Genomic DNA, 21117 nt, shown 5'->3' on the forward strand with positions numbered 1-21117 from the left:
AAAAAATGTATATTTTATACTGAGCCTGTGTAACTGGAGCCCTATTTCAGGCCTTTCTCTGGCCTGTTTACAGCTTTCCATAAATCCTTACATCTACAAAAGGACAGAAATGCAAAGCTTGTCTCACCACAATTACAAGTGGTGTTTATGTGATGAGTCTGACAACCAGTTTATAGTTCTTTTTTGATTCCCTCAATAATCTTCAGTATGTATGTATATAAGTATTAGTATTTATCAGTAATATATGAATGAAGAAATCAGCTCCCCTTCCTGATCTTCTCTGACAAATAACAAGAACATTCAGCAACTTTGTTCTGTTTGAAATTTAATAGCACAACACCATCTGTAACACCAGAAAATAATCCAGCCGCACATAAACATACTTGAAGAGAATGTAAAAATATGCTCAGCAGTGGCCTCGGCTTGGCCAGCGGCACAGTCTACCTTGGCTGCACAAACAATGGCAATCGCTAACGTCACACGGCTAATCAGCCCCACAGTTATGCAAGTTTATGAACCAGTGTAGCTTCCACACAGCCTTGAACCAATTTACAATAAAAACCTCCAGATTTATCTATTTCCATTCACTCACTCTCCACATTTTTTCCTGGGCTCTTATTGTCCCAAGTTCAGGAAAACGAATTTCTTACAAAAACTGAACTCACATGACGTTTGGTGCATAGTTGAGCAAAAATAAGTGGCTCATTTTTCACACAAGCTCATCTTACTTTTCCTCTCGAAGAAGAGGTTTGAGCTGTAACTCATACGTCTCCGCGCTGGTTTATTGGGGATTCGGTCTGACATGAAAAGTACTCATGAAATCGCAGACATAGTTTATAGTGTTTTTGGATCATCTTGTTTTTTATCTTTTTTTTCCCATTTTGCCTCAGCCTGCTGTTTAATCCACATAATCTGATATATTTGAAAAACAACAATAAACCAAAAACTTTCCTGGAAAGACAATAACTTTTGTATCCTGACTTATATTTTTCCAAGTTGGATTTTATAAAGACAGGATTATGACAGTAGGACTGTGGAGCAACAAACATCCTGCTGCACTAATTCAGACACAGAAGGCAGGGGATCATTGTTCACTTCAAGTAAACCTCAGAAAGTATATCACAATAAAGTCCGCCCGCACGGCACTAGCACCAGACCCTGCAGTACTCTCACTGTTGTCATCTGTCTAAAACTCAAACAGACATTTGCTATTATGTCCTGTCTCAGGTAGAGCCATGAGAGCCTGGATCCTCTGGGGTGAAAGTTGCTAAGAAAGTATTTAAAATCTGCTGGTGACATGAAACTGGTGTACACTTTGGCACACTGCACTGCCCAGCACTGAGTTACTGCTAATTTAAAGAGGGAGAAAGATGATGTATGACTGAATAACTAGGATACCATTTTGTTCATACACCTTTAATATAATATAATATAAAGTTTACTAACAATCTTTCCTAATGTCAGTATTAAGAGCAAGATAATACAAATGAAAAATGCTACGCATGAACAAAATGCTATTGGTAAAGGCAGCATGGTTTACAAAAAAAGTCCTTTTCTCTGCAAAGTGTAAAGCAAAATTATAAGAATTATTTAAAATCTTATCACTTTTAGAAAAACTTACTAAAAACTCAGCTCGGCAGTGATGATGTTGTTTCCTCTGTGTCTCCAGCACCTCCTGAAAGAATGCCTTTGAACCACAGATGTGATATGTTTCATCTAAAATACCAAGACCAGAGACAAACAATAAGAGGTTAAAAAAAAATCAAACTCCTTTCAAGATAACTACAAAGCTCTTCTAACACTGGTGCAGTTTGTAGGAAAATGGCAACAGCAACCTGTGAGCAATTATCAAGCAGTAAAAGCAGGTAAATTGAGCATGAAATCACTGTAGTCCTTGACCAGCCATTTGGGATCTTTTTTTTTTTTTTTTATAACTCGCCTGTCTGAAAATATTTAGAAAAAAATTCACAGTGCTTTACTCTGTTAATATGACAGTAACAACTGCAAAAGGCTTTTCCCTCCTTCAACTGTGTGAAAATGTTTCTCACCATTAAATTAGATTTCTCAGGATTTCTTTAGCTTGCGGCAAAATGTTTGATATCGTTTGTAGCGCTGATGCTGAATGTTAACCCGAGGCCTGCAAGCACTTTGAAAAATTTAGAACACTAATATTAAAGGCACATTCTGTATCTAAATGTAAACAACTGGGTAAATAACTGTATAAATGTAAAACAGGATTTGCATTCGCTGCCAAATTGATCGACAAGTGTTTTGAAATACACAGACTAACATTAAAAACAGCTACTTTACATCTTTGGTATTCAGCTAAATTTCAGTTTGGGCCTTTAACAAAACCCTGCTTGATGTCCTAAATGAGGTTTTAAATTGAGTCCAGGCTCGACCCACTCTTAAAAACGTGTCAGTCTGTTTGTAAAGTGCTGAAATGATGCACTGCTGTGCTCAGACTCAAATCAGATGACTGAGGTAGAACAGTAAGTTTAAAGTTTAAAGTACATAATTGGTAAATTTAGTCTTTTTACTGCAGCAATAATAACAATACTAAAACTACATTAGAATATGGGTAATACTGCGACTGACTCCTTCATTACTTGCAGAAAAAGCTCTAACTTGGCATTTTTAAGAGATGATTATATAATCAAGGTTTCCCCTGAGAGCATCTTGGCTGAAAAGGTGCAGCGGTAAACGGGTCATCCAGAGATCTTCCCCCTATGGTCCAGGAATGCAGAGGCCCCACAGCCACAGAACCCACGGCAGCCTGCTGACCGATCCTGGAGATGACCCGGTGCACCGCCACCGGCTGCTGTAGCAGAGACTGAGGAGGGGCCCGGATACCAAGAGGCTGAGGAGCAGCTACTGGGACCAGGTGACACGGTTTGCTGGTTTGAATCTGATGCGTAACAGACTTAAATGTGTGAGCATTAGCTTTGGCGGTTTCCTGCCTCTTTGCAAACGGTGCCTGGAGGAAAACATCAGATGGCTCAGCAGGTTTATGAGACACAGAAAGGAAGGGCCTGCTGAATGCCATCTTGCTTTCTTTTCCTGGTGCTTTAAAAGGGGCCAGCTGGAAGACATCAGAGGTGAATGGGCTGTCTGGAGGCTGGAACTGGGGTACTTGGTTGACAGGTCTGTAGTGAAAACTGGTGGAAGGAGTTGGTATCATATGGTGTTGTATGCTCCTCTTATCTGATTGCAAGATGTCTTTATCATAGACACATGCAGCGGTCCTCTGCTGGATCCGGAGCCTTTGCTTCTCCTCAGAGAAGTCCACAGCAGACACAGTTCCAGAGCCTGGCAGTACATTACTGTTGAGCTCCCTCTGCAGGTCTGTAGGTGGAAGAAAGCAGAGAAACATGAAGATGCATGCTTAAGAGCTTTGCTGATCTTTAAAACAAAATGAAATTTATTTTCTGAATTTCTTGCATATTCTATTAAATAGCATCTTCTTCTATCAGTGATATGAAACGTGACAGAAAGGAATGTCAAAACCCAATGACAGAAAGTGATCAAGGTGAAATCATGTCCCAGTGTTTCTAAATACCATGTCGAGCATGTGGCTTTCATCAGTGAGCTCAGATGGATGGTATGAAATATAGTCTGATCAACACTGGAGGTTTGAGGCCAATAGAAGGAAAGCCCATTAATGACGTTTCTATTCTATTTATGTGTCTCAATAAGCCATGACAGTGTTACGGTGAGCTCAGGCAGTGAACAGCATGCACAGTATCAGGACCCTGAAAAAAAGAAGCTGAATGAATTCAGCCATCATTAACTTTATCATTTACATTTATGTTTTTCCTGCTGTGACATTTCAAAATATCTCACCGGTGAGGCTCTCATATGAAATTGTCAACAGCAGGTATATTCTTAACTCTACTGTGTTTAGGAAAGTGAGAAATGATAACCTTTCAGAAGGTAAAGGCATAGTTAAATAAAAAACATGAAAACCAAAAATGGATTGAGATTTTAATGGGGCATGAAGCTGGTGTTGGAGCTTACCTGTGTAGACTTAACCTGCTATTCCAAGTAGAATAAGACGTTAGATTAGTCCATTACACAATTAAGCCAACCCTACTATATCATGATGAATATAACACATCATTTACATGGTAATTTTAGCCCTTACTCTCCCACCCAAAGTCATTTGCGCACATATCTTTGCATGCAGGACTGAAACTAAACAATGAAAAGAGAATGCCTTCATTGAATAGCATTGCACTCCTCAAAACACTTTAGAAAAACATGTATAAAAATGAATACAGCTGAACCAGGGATATCTTTTTTTTTTTTACTCCATGCATTTTTCTACTTTGTCAAATACCGGCGCCTACGTTACCCACGATTCAACTCGACCTCTGACACTTCAGTCATGTGTGTTGTATTAGGAGCGGTAGCAGACGTTGAGCAAAAGGGCAGAGTTCCCCTTTGATATCCCAATTTAAAGCTCAGACTATATCTATAGAAAAGTTGTTTAAAATGTGGAATATATCTCTAACTACTGTTTTTTTTTCCTTTTACTGACAGAACATCATGAACCCATAATTTTGTGTTAATATCATGAAATTCTGTTGAGTTATATCAACCACTTCTCTGAACAACAATGACATGAGAAAATCTTACAATCAACACTCAACACGTTGACATTCACATTTGTATTTTATTTGCCATCCCTTTATAATTCTTTAATTATCTCACAAAAATAGAAGGAGCACACGATACCACAGCTCTGACGCAGGTTTGGGCCATACAGACAAGAGGCGTCTCAAAAACACTCATTAGAATCAGATTTCATTTTTGGCAAAACAACAAAGAGAACGAGGGGCTCCTGTTTCACATCAAGGACTAATCTCACTACCTGCTTGGCTTTACCGATTACAACAGCACACAGGCGGCTACAGGGAGAAAGCTCGGGAGTTGCATAGGTTCAAACAGTAACTGCAAATGACTGAGCTGTTCAGTGGAAGGATCATAAAGACGATGATTTAAAAAAAAAAACAAAAAAAAAACATAAGCCTTCAGTTGTACATGCAGCACCTACAGTAAACACGCCCAAAAGAGACTGTTGCTTTGAAACCAGCCACTCTTTGATGTTTATTGATTTAGACGATAAAAAGGAAGCAATTCAAATTTTAAATCAGTGAGCTCTACTCAAAATACTCCCAATTTTGGGGATAAATGGACAAAACCAAAACAGCACAGAAACCCATTATCATGAAACTTCTTCACCTTTTATTATCAAGGAACATGTGAATAGGTCACTAACTGTAAATCAGATTCTGGATTTTGAGTTTTAAGGCGCTGCCTTGACTTCAGCCATTCAGCCATATTACTCTACATCTAACCAGCATTTGGTCAGAATTAAAACACAACATTGTGTTTTAGTTTATCATTAAAAATCCCTTTAAAGGGTAACTAATGATAACATCATAAATCCTGATTATATAAATGTATCTTTCCCACTTCCAGAACAGAGTATTTTCAGTAGACCTCACAAAAACATATTCTGATAAACCGTATATTCTATATAAATCATTTTCCAATATGCCTAAATTGAAATGAGGAGGTGGAGGTAGTCTTCCCACTGTAATCATGCATGGGAAGCAAAATGACTTTGTTTGATCCTACAGAAACATTTATATTGCTGATTAGAGCTGATTTTTCAAACCCTGGACAGCTGACATAATGCTGTCTGATAATCAAACCACTGCTACAGCAACTGTTGTATCCGCACTGTAAGACTGGCAGAGTACACCTTTTTCACACTTCACAGAGCCCCTCACACGTTACACATCAGACAAGTTCTCTTAACTGTAATATGGAGCGCAGACTTCCAGAGGACAGCGAGACCGGGGAGCAGTAAGTCAATACGTAACCAACTCTCAGAGAGAGTCATGTAGCTCTGACTACCTGAGAGAATTTAGGGGGCCTGTGCTTTCAGAAGAGATTTTAATGACAACGTGACCGTCGCCATGTTTGCAGCAAACAACAACACAAGTAGGCTACTGGAAAACACATCCAACAAGTCTGACTCCACACACACACACACACACACGCACATACTTATCATAACACTGTATACCAACACACATGAACATAACATTCAACAACACTGCCATGCTTTTCGATATGAATTCTGTGATCACTAAAACTGGTAAAGCAAAACAAAGCTTTACGAAGCACAATTTCAGAAAAAGTTCTAGTTTAGCGATGGAATGAAACAGGACTAAGATTCAAGAGGTTAGGCTCCCACTCTCCAGAAAACTGTCTACTGTTTGGAATAAAAATATAATCCTTCATCAGTCCATGTAAACAAACATAACACAGGCTCACTTTCTGTTCACAAAGGTGGAATAAGACATGGGATTCAACCTAATCTTCCAGGTTTAACAAAGACTAGGATTACCATCTATACATTTTAATGTACTGACAGTTATTGAGTAGATATAACCAAGAAAAAAAAAACTTTCTCAACACACAATTCCACAAAGAGGAATGGAATATTAATATAGTATTCTTCAATATTATTCAGTGATTATGGTGTTAAGAATTATAGATATTTTTTATTTTATTATAGACTAATATTTATTTCTTACATTCATTCTCTAACACTCTATTCATATTAACATTTATTAACAGGAAAACAATAATATCATATATATACATATATATGACATATATATATATATATATATATATATATATATGAGAGATTTCACAAGTAAAGCAATATGTTTTCCACAAGTAAAGCTTTATGACAATGACTCTTCATATATACATGGAAAGAATAACCAATGCTGGATAAGAGCCTGCAGGGGTCCACATATCTATTTACATAAATTAGGAGTAAACAAATGACAGGAATGTAGGAAGGATTGCACGATGCGCAATTAATGTTTGTGTTGATACTAAAAAGAAAAAAAAATGGAGTGAAAATCATTTCTATCATTTTTAAAATGCCACATTAGGTTGTTTCTGTCAGTGCCAAAAAAATCACCTGCCTGAATGTTCTCTCTCTATTTAACAGCTACTGTATTTCTACTATTTCTTATTACTGTTAATTATTCAAATTATTTTCATGATTTCATGCATTTTCTCCTGGTATGGCACACTGCTATAAACACTGTTAAATGACCACGATATGTCATTTAATTCAAAAGCAACCTATTGCTTGCCTCAAGGATAAAATTAAAAATAAGCTCAAAATAACAGCAAATAAGAACAGGTCCTTGTTTTAAAAGTACACTTTGTCTGGAAGATAAGTTCACCTTGGATTGATGACATCATTTGTAAGATGTTTTTCTATTGTAGTTATATTTAGAGTTTAGCGGACACCGTATGCTTTCAGGACTTTTCCAGTCAGCAGTTTGCTTCACAGATTATTTTATGGCACTTCACTGTTTAGTTTGATCAGGGAAACTTTTTGTGTCCTGCTTTTCTCTTCATCACAATAACAGTACAGTACTTGTGCTGCAGAGGGAGCTGCAGAAGCCGTAAGAGAAGAAGGATGTGTGGTTATGGCTATTTTGTTGCTTTGTTTCCAGATTGTGAAACAATTTGATTCTATTTTTCAGGCTAATCTATAGCAGCTTTAAATTGTTAAAGATATTCCATCCAACAGCCCATGGCTGACAGAGGTAACACTTATGCTACTGTGCAAATCAGGCTACATGACTCAAGTTTCAAATAAGTTTCCCTTTGTAGAAGAAATAAACTGACCTTATTTGAACAAAATGTCATTTAACTTTTTCATGGTTTTACTTTAAAATGTGCAAATAAATCTGGGGAGGAGAATTTAAAAAGGCAAACGACGACAAATTCACTTGTGTACGATAATAACTACAACCACTTATAGCTATGCCTATTGTACATTACAACAATGATCTTCTATTGTTTCCTATTAGACATAATGCAATATTGTTCATACAAACTGGATAGCAATGTTATATCCTGATTGACAGAAGGATGTAATGGTTAATCTTTAGAAAGGATGATGTTAGTGTACTGGCCACCCTTGAACTTATGGAGAGTACGTGATGAGGAAAGACTACAACAAAGAGAAAAAGTGAGTGAGAGGGTGAGAGATGAGAGATGAAGAGAAGCGAGATAATGTAGATACGGCGAAGAGGGTGGGAATGAAGAAGCACTGAAAGGCGAAGGACGTTTCTACGGTAAGAACTACAATGAAGATGACAGCCAGGGGGTGCAGGAAGCTAGCTATGACAACAGTGTTGATTGCAGTTATGCTATGCCAGTCTATAATCCAGTGTTACAGCTTCTACAGGAGGGGGGGGTAGGGCCGCCTACAAGTCGATGAGCTGGTCCACCAGCAGCAGGGAGCGGGCCAAGCTGGGCAGGCTGGATTCAGAGCCGCCACTGTTACTGCGCGAGTGGCCTCCTGAAACTGGCCGGAGAGACAAGGGGGATACAGGCAAACAGAGGGGAGGAGAAGCAGAGGAGTGGGAGTCACAACAAGCAAACACAGCAGTCAGAGAGAGGGGGAGAGAGGTTGAGAAAGAGAGAGAGAAAGAGAGAAAGAGGAGAGAGAAAAAGAGGGCAGAATTTACCCATTTCCTTCTACTTATGTTTCAAACATTCTTAACTGAGGAGGTAAAAATAGCACAGGCCCCTGATCCTGTTAACAGTAGGCTTGACTGTCATTAATAATTTAGCAAATTAGCAAGCCACTGAACCCAAAAACACCCCTGTGTGTGTCTATATCCCTAAAGACCATCTTGACCCACCTGTGCTTCCTTGCAGAGGCTGTACAGACTTACCTTGGGAGTTCTTTCGGCCTGTGACGGGAATAGGATCAAACTCATCCTCCGTGCCTGCTTCTCCACTGGCTTGCTGGGGCTCAAAGTCTGAGATCAGGAGATCTGCAGACGAGTCTGCAGAGAATAGAGGAAAAGTGGGCGTTTGATGTAACACTATGAAAGCCCAATTGCTCCAAAAGAAAAAGTTTTAAATGAAGTAGTGAAAGATAAGAAAAAGAAGCACTGTGACCAAATAAACACGTATAGTTTAGGCCAAAAATGATAAGACTGGTGACAGTTTTTTTTTTCAGATCAGCACAGCTACTGCAAAAGCACATCCAGCACTGCTCACCCGTGGTATAAAGGCTGTTTGATAAGATATTATGAGGAGAGATTAGTAGTAATTAGGATCATGCAGCTGGCGCACACATTCAGGCTGCGATTCAGAGTTGGCACTGTCAACAACAGTCAAATGCCTTCGTTCGCCAGCCAAGAAAGAGCAACTCAACCGCAGCTGCTGAGCTCTCTGTGGGACACACAATGTGGTTTTACAGATGATTCCATTCAAAAGAAGCATTTTCCCTTAATGTCATAAGTTTACGAAGTTATGGAGATAAACATAACACAGGCTGACAAGATGAACTTGGATCAGATGAATTTGTTAAGCTGTAATGTTAATGCTTCTGCTGCCACCCAGTGGTTGAAATTTACAGTAGAGTGTTACAGTATTAGCAAGTAGTTGGTTGGAGTCCTTTTTCCCAACCAGACAACCAGAAAGCAGCCTGCTACACAGCACAAGAGCCAGAGAAAATCCTTCTTCTCTAACCCACAAACATGAACACGTTATTCAGAGTTAATGGGTGCTTAACTATTGAAGATGAAATTTCAATTTTTTTTTTGTTACAGCACAAACAGCCATACAATAAATGTGTCTAAATAAAATACAGAATAAAATAAGCAAAAAATATCAAACCATAGGTAAACATGACAAAGAATTTGACAAGCAGATCGTTGCAGTACTTGGTGCTACAGTACAGACATAACTATCTGTCATTAACTAAAAAGCACTGGGGTTCAATTTTCATGTATATATGAGATTTCTAACTTTAAAGTGAACATGGCACACCTGGTAGATAGCTGCCTTCTTTAGTGAGATTCTTACAGCTCACCTGCTTTAGGTTGTGTGGAGTCTCCAGACAACAGACTGAAATCGTCCAAAGCAGAGGAAGCAGGGGTGGGGGCAGAGGAGATGGAGGAGGTGGCGCTGCTGGGTGCAGCAGGGGCGGACGGACCAGAGATCAGAGAGCAGCCCAGGAGAGAGTCGTCTGCAGTGAGAGAGGCTGGGGCAGGTCAGAGAAGTCAAAGGTAGATTAAAAAAGAGGTTAAAGTTTAGTGATGGACAGGAACACAGACACAGACCGACTAAGGTTCCTTCTATTACTCACAAACTGTAATTTCAAGATTCCATTACCTCTTAGAAGCAAAATGCTCTGAGTGGAGACAAATAACCTTCTCTGAGCTCATTAATAGCACATATTTAAAAAAATATGGGTGAATTTCCATAGAGGTGCTAATAGTTTCTGCTAAAAATCTCTTGTGACTGAAATACTTCACAAAATGGAACAGACAAGCCTGCATATACAGGAAAACAGGCACACACACACACCTTTTGCAGATTCTTCCACAGAGCCACCGAAGGGATCAGACAATGACAAGAGGTCAGGAAGCATGAGTGAAGACGTGTCTGGAGATTTGAGTCCCTCAATCAGCTTCTCTAAAGGCCAGACACGAATGAGAGAAAGGGGAAGGATACATACTTGAGCCAAGTACAAAAACTAGACTGTGTTCACAATCACAATCTTTCACATAAAGCTGAACGTGAAAACGTAGCAGAGGTCAAATGGTGTTCAAATATTTGAATTTACTGACAACCAGAATTTACAGAAATTATTATTACAATAGAAGGGAAAAAAGACCTTAAAGACCTTGATGTGATGGTGTTTGGTTTGGCTGCTCATCTACATGATGTTCATGTACTCATGCACTTCCATATCATTTATTATTCATGTTTTTATTCCTTTTTTTTTAAATTCTTGTTCATTCTATGGAGGATATTTTAAGAGAAAAAAAAACACCTCTTTTTTCAGGTACTCAGGATATTAAAATTTCATATATAATATGTGTCCTTATTTCTCTCTGGAAGTCAAAGGATTTTCACAAATGGCAAAACTATCAAAATAGGTAACTGAGTTCACTGAAATTCATTGTATGTACGTATGAGACAGTAACAAAAAGAGCACACAGCATGAATCCACCAGCAGAGATATTTACCCGGTGCATCTGACAGTTCGAGGGTACGGAAAGGATCTGGGACAGCCAGCAGCGAGGCTCCTGAATCCATGTCAAGAATGGCTGATGGTCTTTCAACTGGGGAACAAAATGTTACACAGTAAAGACGTGTAATAAATTAGTCCAAAAATTAACCTAAAAAATGCACTGTAGGAAGAAGCTGCTGTTGCTTCTGTTGGTGCATTCCAACACAAATGGTTCAAACTTATTTTTCCAATTTTAAGTGTGTAGGGTAAATACAATAATTAATTCCTATGTTTCTAAGACAGCATGACTTCATAATGATAGCACTGAAAGGTCTGTGGAGTTTGGGTCCATGTATAAGAATGAGAAGATGAAAAACACTGAGCCTGTAGACTCTCTAAAGGGAAAAGTGTGACCAGTTCTACCAGTTTCTTGGGGTTCATTTTCTACAGTTGAGGTTTGCAGGCCTGGTATCAACTCTTCAGAAGATGCTGTCTCAGGTTCTGAAAAAAGGTAAAAAAAAAAAAAAAAGTTATAGCATCTCCTGTTTATTAGTTATTTAAAAATACTACACACGTGCAAACACAAACTTTACCATTAGGCTTTTTGTCTTCCGCTTTAAATTCCTCAGCAGTGAGGTTGGAGAAGTTGTCATCGTCAAACGGGTTCCACGCAGGCTGTGTGGGAGTGTTGGTGGCCCCGCTGGAGGCCGGAACTGTGGATCCAGCTTTGGTTTGGTCCTGGACTGCATCTTCAACACCGAGCTGAACAGCCTGGGTGGTGCTGGGTTGAGATGTAACTGATCTGGAAGGAAAAAGGCACAAAATATCATAAATAAAACACATAGGAGAAGATCTGAATTTGAACTGCTCTTCAGGTTTATTCCAGTAAATGTACCACTTACTGGTTGAGGGCAGCATCTCCATTAGCGCCTTGCAGCTGTTGTGAGTCACTAACTGGAACTGCAGCAACACTACTTGCTGCGGCGTCACTCGGGATGCGTTGGTGGCCTCGTTCCTCAGTTGTCTTTGGAGAAGCAGGTGGAGTCTGATCAAAAGAGGCGCAGAGTGAAAGCAAAACACATAAGATTAAAATAAAAATAACCAAAATAAAAATGACAGAAAAATAATTAATCATGTCAGCTCTACAAGGAAGATATTAAAGCTGGATGGTGAGCAGTGGGGCGCTTACCATCTCAGCTGATTTTTGGCTGATCTCAGTGGAGGCGGGCTGAGCCTGGGCAGCTGAGGGCTGAGTTATCTGCTGCTGAGGAGATACAGGAGGCTGACCAGAGGCCGGTTTGCTGGGTGAAGGCTGAGCTGCCGGTTGCTGAGCTTGGCTAGCCTGCTTGCGTCGAGCTGGGCGCTGAGGTGGGGCCGGGCTGGATGGAGTCGGTGCTGCCTGCTGGGAGGTGGAAGGAGATGGGGTCTGTTGCTGTTGCTGGACTGCCGGCTGTGCTTGTGGTTGGACGTCAGCCTTGGTTACTGGTGATACTGCTGCTGCTGTAGTCTCTGCTCCTGAGGCTGCGGCTGGCTGCACGGCCTGTCACACAAAGACAGACAACTTTATCTGTTGTCACTTAAGCTATTATCAAAACTGTTGCTGACTAATTTTCTATCGCTCTACTAATAGATTCATCAACTACTTGTTTCAGCACACCTGTGAAGACTCCTTTGGCTGTTAAGTGAAATTAGCCAGTATGTACCTGCTTCTGCGGAGCCGCAGCCGGACTGGAATTGTTCTGTGACTGGATGAGAGGCCGAGCTGAAGTCTGCGCCTTCTGTGACTGCAGAGCTGCAGCTGGCTGAGAAAGGTCTAAGCTGACTCCTGTGGGATGTTAAAAAGATCACAGACTGCACATCACTCTCAAAAGAGAATAAAAATATTTTAATCTTAATACTTTTCAGAACAATGTAAAGATCAAGCAACATAAAAGGAGGATTATATAATCTGTTAGACGCTGATGAAAAAAATTAAGTGATTTGTAATACGTACTAAGCTGATATCAAGAGAAGCGGCATTTCAAGTGACAGAATGGAGGAAATCATTTCATAATCACTCTGGGCCTGTGGTTAGATTGCTTTAATTTGAGTGAGTCTTAACCTGCATACTCGATCTGTTCCTGTTGAGAATTGCAGGATTCAAAACGCGCACAAAGGTTTAGAGGGACTCCACCTTTATTCAAAATCTTGGGTTCTTTTTCCTGTGATGGCTAGGAGAATAAGGACGGAGACAGAGTGCTGTACATACCCACAGGCTGAGCTGCGCCACCAGGGAGATTAGCCCGCTTGCGAGGGGTGAGAGCAGCAGGCTGGATGGGTAGGATGCCAGCAGCAGGCTGGGTATGGGCTGCTTTGGGCCTCTGGCGAGGGGTGATGGAGGTTTCAGTGGTGGGAATTGGATCTGTCAGTCTGGCAACAAAGGGAGGATGTTGGCCTTCTTGTTAATCATGGCAAACAGTGTTAACATAATTATTTAATGAGTATCAGAATACTGACTGTAATTACTTCCACAAAATGTAGTGTTACTACGGCTTTGATGGTAATACAATGTAAGCAGGTCATGCTTGCCTGGGCTTAGTCTGGCTCTTCTTTGCTGCGGCAGCCTCACTCGCTTTGATTGGCTCAGGAAGTTTAGAAGGAATTGGTGAATTCTGGATTATGGAAAAAAAATGCAAAAACTTGAAAGAAATTCCACAGGACAGCAGTATCAATGACAGTAGTACACAGACACAATATCACAAAGAAAACTTCTCTGATCCTTGCAGTTGGCAGTTCTCTTACTAATGAAGAATTTCATCATAGCTAATAAGTATTTTCTATGTACGCAACTGATGAATTAGTGCAGATTTTCCTCCCACAGTGTGACAACTAACCCGTCTGTTTGTGTAGGTCAGGCAGGAAACCCACAGCAGATTCCACTGAATACAAGAAAATCAATTCCTCATGAAAGAAAGCTGAGCAAATCCAAATATTTCAGCTGACCCTGGTGCTGAGAGAGACTGACCTTCACATTCTGAACAGGGCAGGTCCGCTGTGCTAGTTTAAAAGCAAAGTAGGACACCTGGTAGATATCTGGTCTTTTGTCTGGGTCTGGCTCCAGCATGTACCCTAAAAAAAAAAAAAAAAAAGACATGAAGAGTGAGACTGAAAAAAAATGTCAATGAATAGACATTTACACTTTAAATCACAAGTGCATGCCTTTGTGAAAACTGAATTTGATGTTGAAAACATGAATCAGAGTTTAAGAGGCACTAACGAATGAGGCAGTGAAGATCGTAAGAGTAGCGCGAGTTATCTGGAATGGTGAAACTGCCATCACAGATGGCCACCTGGCTTTCACCAAAGGGCAGAGTGAAGAAGCACAACTTGTACAGCAAACAACCCAGTGCCTGGAGAAGACAATCACATGGATGCCCCATCACACAAACAAAGGGAGGGGAGGAGAGGAGAGGAGAGGAGAGGAGAGGAGAGAAGAGGAGAGAAGAGAAGAGAAGAGAAGAGAAGAGAAGAGAAGAGAAGAGAAGAGAAGAGAAGAGAGAGGATTAAACAAGAATACCGAAAATGCACAGAAAGTCACCGACAAAAACAGCAAGTCCTTTTCCCCTCTAAACACCAGAAGGTAGAAGATTTTTCCCGTCACAACAGAGAAGCAAAAGTTTCTGACTTTAAAGCTGTACAAATACAACTTTAACAATTTAAAAACTACATGTTACATAACACGCCTGTAAGTTTAATATAGTAAAAAAAGGCCCATTATGTCAAAACATCCAGTATCTGTGCACATATAGGTGTTAGTCAAACATTTAACTGAAACTGAGGCTTAGTTTTATCACACACACTATACACACTATATGTGTTACCTGCAGTGATGTATTACTTCTTTATGGGTACTTTTGCACCCCTATCAAGATAACCACAGAAGTCTGTCCTCTTCACTCACCCAGATATCTGCTTTTGTGGTGATAATCTTGTTGTTGTAGAGGTTCACCATTTCGGGGGCACGATATGATAGAGTAGTGTATCTGAAAGAAGACAGGAATAAATTAGTATGAAAATGGCCCGTTTTTTAAAGCGGCAGTGACATAAAACAGCCTACATAGTATTATGTACTCATAAATGTGCATGAAAGTTAATGAAGCTAGTGATTTTATCAGTTAATAATTACATTTGGAATCAAACAAAAACTCCTTTGAACACACATCACAGTCATCATGATGTTTACAGCAGCTCATGTGTGATCCATTAGAGGTAGAAAATTTTTAAAAATTCAATTAGTCCATAAAAAAAGAACAACAAAGCATTACCTAACTGAAGTGCTAATGAATAACAGCTGCAAATAGCGACAAAGCAGATGAAGAGAGGCACAAACTTTTTGATCTCTTCCTCCACGGCGGCTACTCCTTCGGTCTGCGGACTCTGGAACTTGTTAGTGGCGCTGCCAAAGTCACACAGCACATAATGACCCTTGTCGTGCAGGAGGATGTTCTCCACCTGCAGGTATACAAGAAATGAGACTGTTGAGCTGCTTTGGTTGGGAACAACATGGCTGAAGTGACACATTTTGGACTTTCAAGTGTCAGGAGGTGGTGCAGTAAATGACCCGCTCTGCTAAGTCAAACACTGGAGTTTCTTGCCTCCTGCAAAAAGTGCACTTGAGATAATGAGAAGTGCAAATATCAAGGTGCAGCCACCTTCACATTATGACATGCAGATTAAAGCCGGAGTCAAAATTGGCAAGCTCTTTTCATCATGCTCTAAAACACCCTGACACACACACACACACACACACTCCTGTCAAGCTTAAGATTTTTTTATGTAAATCAAGAAATCTGCACTGCAGCAAAAAGTTGTTTCCATATGGATAAAAGTACTAAGTGACAGTAACTTTGAATTAATGTGACAGCCACACTGCAGTTGACTGGGCTCTGCATTAGCTGAAGTATTTTGACAACTGACAGTCTCCTCTCTCTTCCTATTAGAGCCATCCATAATTAAACACAATTATAACTTGACACAAACAAATCAGTTATAATTCTTCAAAAGATGTCACAGCATAGTTGATCCCTGTGTTAACAGAGCATGGACTTCCTGTCCTATCCTGCTTACTGCAGAGCAGAGCAGAAGTGGCAAAATGTGTCACCTTAAGGTCTCTGTGGATGATAGGTGTCTTGCGCTGGTGCAGGCGAGAAACAGCATCACAGGTGTCACAGAAGATCTGCAGCACCTCAGCTTCAGTGAAGCCGGTCTGCAGCCTCTGATTCATCAAATTGACCACCTGCCCTCCTGCAAAATAATATCCGATTATGCAGCAGCACAAACAACATGGAGACTTAATCTCACTGGTATATGACTGGATCTTAACTTGCATGTGTGTTATTCTATTATTGCACTGAAAGTGTTCAGACTTACTGAGTAATAACTGTTTGTTCAACTGCTGAAACATATGGTAACAGAAACTCATTTTGAAACAGCAAGTGCGGCCCAAACGCTGATTATTACAATAATCAAAGCATGTGGTTGCAGCCACACCCTATGTCCCTGACAGCACTCACCTTTGCAGTAGTCCATAAGTATGAAAACCTCCCATACATCCCTTGATCCCATAGCTGTGATACTGGAGTCCAGATAACCAACAATATTCTTGTGACCGACAAGGTCTTTCTGCAAGAACACACACACATGTTCAAGAGCATTAACGCACCACTGTGCTTAAAGTTTGCACCAAAACGAATAACTACTGTAAGCAGCTGCAGAGTGTGCTTATAATAAGTGACTAGTGAGGTGATTGGCTAGAGTGCACCTTGAATAAATCAGGAAAGAATGCCATGATAAAATGATTTGCGACAACAAGAAAACATGGGACAGGGAAGAAACATTTCCTTATTTTGCAGCAAAGAGTTCATTGAGAATTTTAATGGTGAAAGCCCTTCATTCAATACAGTCAATGTGGGAGGAGATGCAGCGTGAGGTCATCAAAATCAGGAATCTATTAGGTAATGAAAGTACAGCCGCTGAGGTGAAGGACTGTCCATCAGAGAATGAGAAAGACTTAGAGGTAAAGGAAACATCATGTATGGCATCAAACATGTTTGAACTAAATGTCAGTGTTGGTTTCAAAAACAAAACAAGGCCCTAAGTTCTTACAATGTAGTGTTTGTGATTCTGTTGCATGTCTATATAATACCCCACTTTTTAAAATGTGACAGTCCATTGCTTGCTTCCTTCCTTCGGTCCTGAGTGTTCCTTCAGATGGAAAAGACTGAGTACAGACCCTTAACTCAATGAATGCTACACTATACATACTTTTAGACTATACAAAAAGACTTTCCAGGACTACTGATAGAAAAATTACATTTTATGGCATGATGCCATGGCATATATGTCTATTTACAGACTACATAAATCCCAGTTCTGCTCTTGGATATTAACAGGTCAAGAGGTCTGACAGTTGCAGAATAGTCTTCTTCCCTATTATCAGAATGTGATCCTGATGTACAGCAGATTTATACCAGGCACATTCAGATCAGTTTAGTTTTATGATATGTTAGCAAACCGGTATTGTTTTTGATAAATTTGTCAAACACCCATAGGGTGTTGAGAACCAGAACAACAATAAATGGTGAAAAAAAATTTTTTTTTCTCTAGGTACTAGACGGTCCTTTAAGAATTCATGTTCATACAAATCATCCCAACAACTCGTTCTACAACAAATCTCAGGGGAGGAGACCAGAACATGCAAAACAATACTATGAAAACAAAAACACAGCCCACCAAGAACCACATAAATAAATACAGAACAACCATCCCAACAACACCGCTGCAGGCTGACTGTGTACTGAATTCTGCACTTCAGCACAGAATAAGACGTCTTTTATTTGTGGACTTCCTGGAAATTTGCTGGCACATTTAGAGTTTCAAAAGACATTTGTTTGGTTGTTTCCTTCATGTGTGGTTTTACCCAGCATACAAAAAAACCACATGAGTTCAGAGTGTGAACAAACAGATAAATGTTGAATCTCAGCAACTCACCATTATTTGAATCTCGCATTTGCACACCTGCAGATCGTGCTCATTGTTGACATACATCCTCTTCAGGGCACAGCGCACCCCTTGATTTGTTCGCACAAGGAACACAATTGCAAAACCACCTGCAGGAATGACACAAGATACCAAATTAAAACTGTCAGTCCTGTCAGGGATGAGAGACATATCAGCAAAACCTAGAAAACCACGCTTGTTGCCACACACTCAAAGGTTGCCACCAGATTTAACTACGATCAATACAAAACGAGACATCACAAAAGCATCACAGCATTCTCACAAGCTTTCTTCCGGCATTACATTTTTGGAAATTTAGCTGACATGCTCATTTTTACACCCAATCACTTCAACAGTTGTTGCAGTTTGTGCCTGTACAGCCTTACATCAATGCGGAAGACCAAGACCAAATGGTGCAGCCTTATAGCGTTATGTATTAGTCATGTCATTGCTGCAGGGTTTACGTAGAGGCCTACATTGAGGCCTAACCATCTGGTATAGCTCAGACCACAAATTCACTCTGCCGAGTTTATTTGTGACAGTCATCAATTTCAGGCAGACACTGCAGCTTATACTGCAACTTGACATGTGAAATGGTTTTGTAGGGCACTGTCGCACCATTAATGTACAATAAATACCTATGAACTTGGGTACATGTTGAGGGTCTGGATCCACGTCTGATTCAAATATTTCAGTACAGCAAGTGCAGACATTCTCATCAGGTGTACAATGCTGTCTTCTACCATTATTTAAAAACTGGACTCTGGCTTTGAAACCTGAACTAGCTGGCAGCCTGACGCACTGATTAATACTGAAAGGCAGGTATAATTACCACAGTCTGTGGCCGAGTAAAATAGAAGAAGAAGGGGTAGCTAATGTTCAATCAATAGTCGGTAGTGTTAAGGAATGTCTGAGTTCAACAACAGTAATTACGAATATATTACCTCAAGCATAAATCACTGCAGTGTTCTCATTCAATTCATATACAGTACTTGCATTAGCATGTATGCAGCCTGAAAGCTACCCAGCATATATGATGCTTATGTGATGTTCAGTAAGCTGTTATTGAAAACAGAAGAATAACATGACTGCATTCCCAGGTTCAAAATAATACATAAAATGACTTTACTGTGGTCAAGCACAGGCCTCTATTTCAGCATCAGTAATGTGCTGATGCCTAACAGTCTTATAGAAAGTGGCTGCCATTGCTATAAACAACTGCATGATCTACAACTTGTAAGGTACACTTGCCCTTCATTAAGTCATTCATTCATGTCAAAAAGGATTAAATAATGGCTCTGATTCTCCGTGGCCAGGTAGGTTTCCATCTTCCTGAATCACTCTTCTGAATCATAAAAACAGCTAACAGGAAACTGCTGTTAGTCACAGTACAGCTAAGAGAAAGCAGCAGGCCTCTGTTTTGCGTATGTGTATCCAAGATACATAGGGTGGATGCAAAGCTCCATCATTCCTGTGGGGATGGTATAAGGTTACATCCCTGTACTGTCATGTGACTCAGGCATTTGGCTTGAGCATGCAGGAATGCACATCATACTCTTGCATCAACATCATGCACGAAAAAAAAACCAAAAACACTGGCATCATCTGTCTGTGCAACCCCTTCTCACCTTCAGCTATAATCTCCTCAACAGTGACTTGGTGTCGTCCGACAGTGAAGGTTCGCCCAATGAAATTTCCGCCTGCATGACTGGACCCAGAGCTGCCCCCTCCTCCTCCAGAACCAGGCCCGGAGCTGACCAACTCCCGACGTGAATCAAAGAACTTCCTCATGTTGTCGAAATGACAGGAGGAGTATTTGCGGCTTCAGTCAGAGAGACACACAGATGAGATGCTTGTTTCCTGTGCGCTGAATTATCGCACTAATGCAGGTCAGATTGTAAACCTAACGAATCTGACGCTTTGAGCGAGTCTATTTGTAGCCTCAAAACGTGCAGTGATGCCTTTGTCACTTATGATGATGTTGAAAACCACAGATTTTTAGTGGCAAATCTCCCATTTGCTTGTCAATACAAGCCAGTTGGTGATAGCTAGAGCGGTTGCGACTAGCTGTTATGTAAGTGAATTACACCACCCAGGAGGCTAAAGCATCTCCGGAGAAAGTATTTATTTAGCTATCCATCCAGCTGCTCATGGTCGGCTGCTGCTGATGATAACATTAGGTCCTTCTCCATCTCGTCCAGCCGTTACCAAGCTAGCTGAGTGCTAGCTACTTACGCGCTATGACATTTCGTGTAAGGTTATCCAGGTTATCCTCTGAAGATAATGTCTCCGAGTGCGATGTATCCGACGTGTAACTTGTGCGATAGCGTTGCCCGAAAAAATCTTTCCATCCTCATTCAAGTGAAGAGACCGTTTGTTGCCCCATAGCTGCCCGTCTAGCTATTTAATTGCTCTCGTTTACAATAAAACTGTGTATTTTCGGTTAGCTAATGCATTAGCGCGATGCAGCCTTTCTTCAACACAAACAAGCGCAGAGTCGACAGGAAACTGAAGCCTCCGTCTGTTGTAACTGTAGCTGCAAGTCAGAAACCACAGAATATGACATATATCAAAACACCAAATAGAGGTTTCGATCCAGCAGCCTAATCTCTGCAACCACAGCAATCTTTGGCTGCCAGCGATATCGCAACATCCTAGCTGTTGCTGTTGACGCGCGAACGGGATTATGGGATATGTAGTTTAGAGAGCAGCTGCAGCCTCCCCCTCGCGTATGTGGTCATATGCTGCGTTCAAGTCATGTTGCTCAAACCAGTATGAGAACAAGAAGGAAGGTTCCCTTCGTAGTCGAGGAATTTCCGAAAGCTTCCATATCTCCCACTTAGTGAACTGAACTACAGAGGGATCAACAAACCAGTGGCAAAATGGCCATGAACCATCTCCAGCAGTTACATCGAAGTCAATATTAACTGTACTTCGGCTAATTAAAAAGAAACTGCACACAGTTTGTTTGCTTTTTTTTTTTTTTAAATCTG

The 21117-nt window shown here is 40.5% G+C and overlaps 1 protein-coding gene across 3 annotated transcripts; it reads right to left on the reverse strand.

Moving 5' to 3' along the window:
* Nucleotides 1-1879: 1879 nt before the first annotated feature.
* Nucleotides 1880-20757, reverse strand: LOC121195048 (AP2-associated protein kinase 1-like). 3 transcript variants are annotated; one of them, XM_041058222.1, is made up of 20 exons: nt 19753-20757; nt 18116-18234; nt 16639-16747; nt 16227-16369; nt 15456-15577; nt 15027-15108; nt 14343-14475; nt 14091-14194; nt 13655-13737; nt 13335-13495; nt 12790-12911; nt 12276-12626; nt 11989-12131; nt 11680-11888; nt 11510-11587; nt 11103-11198; nt 10438-10545; nt 9941-10096; nt 8793-8906; nt 1880-3345 (listed from the first exon to the last, which is right to left on the reverse strand). In XM_041058222.1, the coding sequence occupies exons 1-20, from the start codon at nt 19913-19915 to the stop codon at nt 2657-2659; spliced, it is 3285 nt and encodes a 1094-aa protein (XP_040914156.1). In that variant the 5' UTR covers nt 19916-20757; the 3' UTR covers nt 1880-2656. The 3 variants fall into 3 exon arrangements, with proteins under 3 accessions (XP_040914156.1, XP_040914155.1, XP_040914157.1); XM_041058221.1 differs by having other exon boundaries at nt 9941-10111; XM_041058223.1 differs by lacking the exon at nt 1880-3345 and adding an exon at nt 6731-8419 and having other exon boundaries at nt 9941-10111.
* Between the last annotated feature and the right edge of the window lie 360 nt (nt 20758-21117).

This window comes from Toxotes jaculatrix, chromosome 16 (assembly GCF_017976425.1).
Source record: "Toxotes jaculatrix isolate fToxJac2 chromosome 16, fToxJac2.pri, whole genome shotgun sequence".
Classification (NCBI taxonomy): Eukaryota; Metazoa; Chordata; class Actinopteri; family Toxotidae; genus Toxotes; species Toxotes jaculatrix.